Below are 6632 nucleotides of genomic sequence, written 5' to 3'. Positions count from 1 at the left end.
CTAAACACCAAGCCGCATGGAACGCTGTTACCTTCCCACCGAAGCGGTACCTATTTATCTACTTGCAGTTTCTTGCTTTCAAACTGCTAGGTTGGCAGGAGCTGGAACTAGAGACGGGAGCTCACTCCGTCATGCGGCACACTTGGGTCTCGAGTTAGGGTGACCGTATTTTGAAAAGCAAAAGAAACAGCGGGCATATTTCCCGACTGACTACTTCAAACCAGTGATCATGATGACATACCCCGACTATTTTTAAATACCCCGACTATTTGAGCTGTGGTCTTTGCTGCTAACCGCCCTGAGCTGGCCACGGCTGGGAGGGCAGGGTATACATATAATACAAAAAATAAAATATCCCAGGAAACTGAGTTATTTTCCGTTAACCTGTTTAGGAATTTTTAAAATTAAATTATAGTTTATTAGAAACAGGAGCATACAAACTTATTCTGCGAATATAACAACAGTAACAGGTGAGTATAAAAACACAAAAAGTGTAATAGGAGCAACAATGATAAACAGATACATGACTACACAACATCTTAAGCAAACAGATCTCCGTATCAATTAGGGATCATTATATTCCTTAATACTATACAAAAAAATGTTTTCAAAGCAAAAACCAGAATGGTAGCCTTTATTCCTGGTGTCCAGTTACTATAGGGAAACCAAGAAAGAGGTGATGATATGTCATAACAGAAAAGCGATTGAACTAATCACTTTTAGGCCCATTTGTGTAATTGTGACCATTCATCAGAAATAAATTGATACTGCGACAAGAAGTCCAACCTGTTTAGGAATGAAAGGAGGGAGGGTGGCAAAATTGCTTCTTGAAATGCGCCTGCCGGTTCCTGGATCTCTAATAGGCAGAAGAGGGAGGGGATTTTGGGGAGTGCAGCCTGGCTTATGAAAGCCAAGGACTGCAGCGCCTGCTGCTGAAATATAAAGGCTTGTAAAATGCAGCATGACATGGAGACAACAGTAGTGTAGCGTTTAAAGCTTCAGACCAACCCGGCTGACCACCTAAAATTATAAACTACGTCTCCCAAGATGTCTCGCGCCGGTGGGGCCAATACGCAGGCGCACACCCGCCCTGCCCCTCTCCCATTTCTCCAGGGAAACCAAAACTACAGTTCCCATCAAACCTCTCGCTCTAGCCAACGTCCGGACCGAGAGTCGTGGTGGGCGTTCCGTTACCAAGGGCGTCCAAGACTCTTACGCGCGCGCGTCCTCCCTCCCTTTCTTTCCGGAAACCCCGTAGTGTCCAATGACGCTTCCAGAAGGGGGGGGGGCGAGGAGAGCGGCGCCCTCGTGAGAGGCTTGTGCGCGCGCGCGCGCGCAGCCGGCCAGTGGAAGCGGCCGTTGGCAACAGCGGCCGACGCAGCCGAGATAGGCGGCGAGGGAGGGCAGGCGCGCGCGGCGCATGCGCGCGACGCCCGCTGCCTGTCGCCGGGCCGTCTGTGTGAGGTAAAAGGAGGCGGAAAGAAAAGGAGCGAGGCGGCGGCGAGGACGAGAGGCGGCGCGTGTGCCCGCCCGCCGGTGGGAGGCCAGAGGGGAGGGACCGCGGAAGGAAGGGAACGAGCGAGCCAGCCGTCGACAGCGGCCGCCGCCGTTGGAAGAAGCGGAGGGGCAGCCGACTGGGCCCAGTCCCGGCCCCGCCGCTGCCATGAACAGCGTCGGGGGCGCCGACGAGATCGGGTGAGAGAAGGGAGGGGGGAAGCGGGGGCGACGGGAGGGTGGCCGCAGTGGGGGGGGCATGAGAGGGGGAGAGGAAAGCGCCGCGAGGTCACGTGGGGCAGGGGGGCCGTGAAGGTGCTGCTGAGGGGCGGCCACGTGGGGGGGGTGAACGGGACTCGGAGCCCCCCCCCGTTCTCGGGGTCGAGGCAAGGCCACGTGCTTGGGGTTGGTGGGCTGAGGCAAGGGGCGGGGAGTTGCCCCCTCTCCTGCTTCCTTCCCCTCTTCCTGGAGAGCCCCCCACCCCGAATTGGCGGGGGCTGCCAGGCAACTTCCTAGTTCCATAAAGGGGTGGGGGGGGGCTGTACTGAGACGCCCCGACCCTCAGTACCTGGGTGGACAGGCAGCAGACAAATGTCTCAAGTCAGTTTGGTGTCGTGGTTAGGAGCGCGGACTCTGATCTGGGAGAACCAGGTTTGATTCCCCACTCCTCCACGTGCAGCTGCTGGTGTGACCTTGGGTCAGTCACAAGTTCTCTCAAGGGCAGTCCTCGAAAGAGCTCTCTCAGCCCCACCTACCTCACAGGGTGTCTGTTCTGGGGAGGGGGAGGGAAAAGAGATTGTAAGCTGTTCTGAGACTCCTTCGGGTAGTGAAAGGTCAGGTGTAAATCTAATCTGTTCTTATTGTTGATCCCTCCTGGGGCTTTCAGGGCAAGAGACATGCAGAGGTGGCTTGCCACGGCCTGCCCCTGCGTAACAACAACCCTGGGCTGCCTTGGTGGTCTCCCATCCCAGTGTTAAGCAGGGGCAGGAGGACAATCTTGGTCTGGGCTATTCAGGCTATGACAAATATCTGTCAGCAGTTTGGTGTGGTTAAGTATGCGGACTCTAATCTGAGGGAACTGGGTTTGATTCCACACACAACTGCTGGATGACCTTGGGCTAGCCATAATTCTGTCAGATGTTCTTGAAAGGGTAGTTTCTGTCAGAGATCCCTCAGCCCCACAGACCTCACAGGGTTTCTGTGGGGAGGGGAAGGAGTTTGTAAGCCACTCTGAGACTCCTCCTCCTCCTATTTCAAATAAAGTAATGGTGGCTTCTTCAGATTTGGTGGGGGGGTCGGCTCTGAGCTGTGTAGGTTCAGTGGTCCGAGAGGAAGGTGACCCCTGTTTTAATCTGCCTGGGAGAAAGTTTGCAAATTAGCAGGGGGTGATGGGGGAGGGGACTTTGATAGGTGGCCTGTCATGTATATGAGAGGATGGTGATGTTCGAAGGCCAGGTGGGGAGGGATGTCAGCAACTATTAGAGTGAGGCAGGAACAAGGTGCCTTTTAAAAACATGGGTGCAGGGATGTATCATACCACTCCCTTGAATAATGTTGATTTGCTAATATGCTTCCTTTTGGCACAAGCTTGAACCTTTCCTCCAATCCAAGGAACTTCTGATTTAAGTTAGAGGATGGTTAGATCTACTCCACTGCTTTCTTCCATGTGGGAGCAGGTGGGGCACAAAGTTGGGTTAGAAGGGGTTTGCAATGAGGATGGAGAGCAATGGGGAGGTTGTTTAGTTAATATGCGGTCTTTAACATATTTATTGTATCCTGCTTTTCTCCCAGTCAGTAGAACTGCAAACAGGCTGGCCCCCGTCTTAGAGCACAAGCTTTGGGGGGGGGGTTGTGGGGGAAAGAGAAAGGGCCAGTTGGTAACTGGTGGTTACAGGTTTGAAAAGAATTAGTGAGGGCGAGTGACTGTCACTGATCCTTAAGGCCTTCTTGCTCAGTGGTGGAGTAACTCAGAAGCCAAAAAGCTGTGGCTCAGTGGCAAAGGTCTTGCTTTGTACGCAGAAGGCCCCAAGTTCAATCTCTTGTTAAAGAATCTTGGCTACCAGATTTTGAGGAAAGCCTTTCTCTGCCTGATACCCTGGGGAGCAGAAGAGACAATGCTGACTTAGATGGACAAATTGGTGATTGAGGTGCTTTTACTTTTGTGGGGTCAAAGGCCTCTGGGGGATGCCATTCCCTCAGTACACTTGTGTGAAGGTCATGCAGCTGTTGAAGAACAGATCCAGAGGGACATACGTGCACATGTGTGCCTTTTTTATATCTTGTAAAGAGCTGACTGGAAGAATACTTTCCAAGGGCTCAGATGTTCTTTAGAGGTTTTGTGAAGTTTAGGGTTCGACTGCCTGTGCTGAGTGTGCAGACTCAAGTTAGGTTCAGGTCATTTGAGCAATGGAGACACTATCATCGGATGTGAGGCCCCATTCTAGTTGCTTTTTTTTGTCCTTGTTCTACTCTGTAAGACTCAGGAGGGCTTGCCAACTTTGCACCTCCCTGCAGTGGAGGCTCAAGGTCATATGGGGATCCCTCACAAAACTGCAGCTGTTCCCTGCGTTTTCCTTGCTTTATACACAGTGTGTGGAGTTGCAGTCATTCTCCAAGGTGAAGGTATGTCGTTTGCCCCCTCCTTGTCCATTTTCCTAGCTGTGGTGTCCCTCCCTTGCTGCCGTCTCAGTGCCTCTCATATGTCCCTTGCTGCTGAAGGACAATGAACATCTATGCAGGATGAAATTTTGGTGACTCATCAGCGTTGGTCACAAAGTCTGGGATTCACCCTCTTCTAGAGGTGCTGTCTGAGGCATGGCTTGCCTTCAGGCTTTGAGACTGAGACAGCCTCTCCTTGAGGGATACAGACTTAAAAGAAGATGCTTTTTGTATCTCTTCTGACTTCCCTGCTTGTCCTGCCATATACAGATAAGACCTCATGGGGTGTCTTCATGTGGTTTAATGCTGCTTGTTTTACAGATCAGCTTTGCTACAGGAATAGCTGGATTTGAAAAGAAAGAAGTAACTTTTGTAAAGGCTTCCAAGAGACTTTGTGCTTTTTATCTATAACCCTAAAATAGCTCACTGGTTGAGCCTTTTTGTATGTGTTACCCTTAGTCACTGTTCTCCAAATATTGAGCAGGATGCCTGCAGTACATCAGGAAAGAGGAGGAAGAATATTTTAAGATCCTTGCTTACTAGGCTGCCTTTTGCAGTGAAATAATAAGCAATAGTCGGATTTCAGGCTTTGCTGAAACTAGTTCTAACCTTTGTAGAATAGAATTGGAGACCCAGGAGAAAGTTGGGAGCAATGTTCCCTCTAAGCTGTGGAGTCCTGTGAGCCAAAATTCTACTTTGGGAGCTCCTGGCATTAAAAGTTGTGAGCAGGTGATTTGACCGCTGCATCAATCAGTTTGCCCTGGAGCCCTCCTTCCTGAGCTGAGACAAAAATGTGTGAGCCAGAGGGTAAAAAAACTGTGAGCTCGCTCACACTGACTCAGCTTAGAGGGAACACTGGTTGGGAGTAGATAAGCTGATTTCTCCTGCTGATCTGAATCTTTCTCTCCTGGATATCATAAGCTTTTCAGATAAATGTCGAAGCTCCTCTCTCTTACAGTTCTTTCCCCTTAACTGACTGGATTCTGAGGGCTTTGAGCATACTTGGTCCAAATCAGGCAGTTATTTTGGTGGGTACATCCTGTTTTTAATTTTTTCAACTAATTTTTTTTTAACTGTCAGCTTTTCCTAAGCATGCAGAGACTGGGGCCCTTTTCTGTAGGTTCTTTCCCCTTAACTGACTGGATTCTGAGAGCTTTGAGCATACTTGGTCCAAATCAGACCTGTGACAAACACTCAACCATGAAGGGCCATCAGCTCCTATTAAGAGAACAAGCTGGGGGCCCTGGGAGGAATTTGTGGGGGAATAAATGATTTGGAAATCCCTCCCAGATGAATCTCCTCATCCAGGATTCTGTAAGTTTTCAAGAGCTTGAGAGAGCCCCCCCCCCCCCCCCTTTAACTGACTTTCAAGTGCTCTCAACATTCCATGCTTCCTGGCATATGCCTAGTCTGTTACTCTGACCAAGTCATATCTTTCTGGGACGTCCCCCAAATATGTCAAAACTGTGTGGGTGGCCCCATTGTGCTACTTTGGTGATTAAAGTAATAAGATTAATCTTGTGTTTTTGTTAAAGATTTTTTTATAAACTAGAAAGTGAACAAAAGAATAATAATTAAGTTTTACGTTGTCGATAACATCATTAACAGTAACACAAAACATATAACAAACAACAGTATGATGTTAGTCAACTTTAAAAACACCATAGTAACATAAGGGTTAACAATAAAAGATTTAGATTTACATTACGTTAAATGTGAAAACGTAGGATGATTACTTTCATCTAATAGAAGGGTGTCTCCAGTCTTTGTAGGAGTTATAGTAGTAGGACGTCTGTTGGTGATGAAGATGATTCTTCTTGAGTAGAATATGAAACTAAAGTTCTGTAATATTTGGGTTTAATTTTATGTTTAAAATTGAGATACCATGGGAGCCAGTAACTCTACAGTTTCTTTTACCGTCATCTCTGCTTCGGGAAGGGTATCATCTCCATGAGGTTCAAATTGTGATATTAAACCAGCATTGCAGTTAAACCATCTGAATGGGATGTTGAACTATGGTCAAAGGAATAACTTGCTTATTGGTTTCTGTTCAGCGCAGGGGTTTCTTCCATGCAGTGTGTGATGCTTTGGTTTCTGGAGTCTGGATTGCTTTCTCAGTAAAACTTTTTGAGACCTACCTTTAATGTGAATGTTTTCACAAAACCCCTTCATTGTCCTTCCAAACTGAAATGAAGCCTGGGTATGTGTGACTGCATTTATTCGTGTTCTGTCTTTGCAACCCGTCCTGCCTCTTCCTGGATAGTCTCCTCAGGGTTGCAATTTAACTTGTAAGCTATTGGGGACATGGGACTTTGTTTGTAGCTATGTAAATTGATGGCACTATCATAAACACTGAAAGAGAATGGGACTTTGTTTGTAGCTATGTAAATTGTAGCTATCATAAACACTGAAAGAGCCTTGTATCTCCTCCTTTTGCCCCAAAGTTAAATTCTATTGATGGTCCATAAGAGATTGGGGGC

At 48.2% G+C, this 6632-nt stretch overlaps 1 protein-coding gene across 4 annotated transcripts in view; it reads left to right on the top strand.

The window, feature by feature from the left end:
- The first annotated feature begins 1395 nt into the window (after window positions 1-1395).
- DAZAP1 (DAZ associated protein 1) overlaps window positions 1396-6632 on the top strand; it is a 45393-nt gene continuing 40156 nt past the window's right edge. The window contains exon 1 of one of the 4 annotated variants that reach the window (XM_015417521.1): window positions 1396-1695. In XM_015417521.1, the coding sequence (XP_015273007.1) occupies window positions 1664-1695 (32 nt within the window). In that variant the 5' untranslated portion in view covers window positions 1396-1663. The remainder of the gene's footprint in view (window positions 1696-6632) is intronic. The other 3 variants (XM_015417522.1, XM_015417519.1, XM_015417520.1) reach the window with 3 other exon arrangements.

The sequence above is a fragment of the Gekko japonicus genome, unplaced genomic scaffold (assembly GCF_001447785.1).
Source record: "Gekko japonicus isolate JY-2015 unplaced genomic scaffold, Gekko_japonicus_V1.1 scaffold4352, whole genome shotgun sequence".
In the NCBI taxonomy this organism is placed as follows: domain Eukaryota; kingdom Metazoa; phylum Chordata; class Lepidosauria; order Squamata; family Gekkonidae; genus Gekko; species Gekko japonicus.
This window is presented reverse-complemented; position numbering and strand designations above follow the sequence as displayed.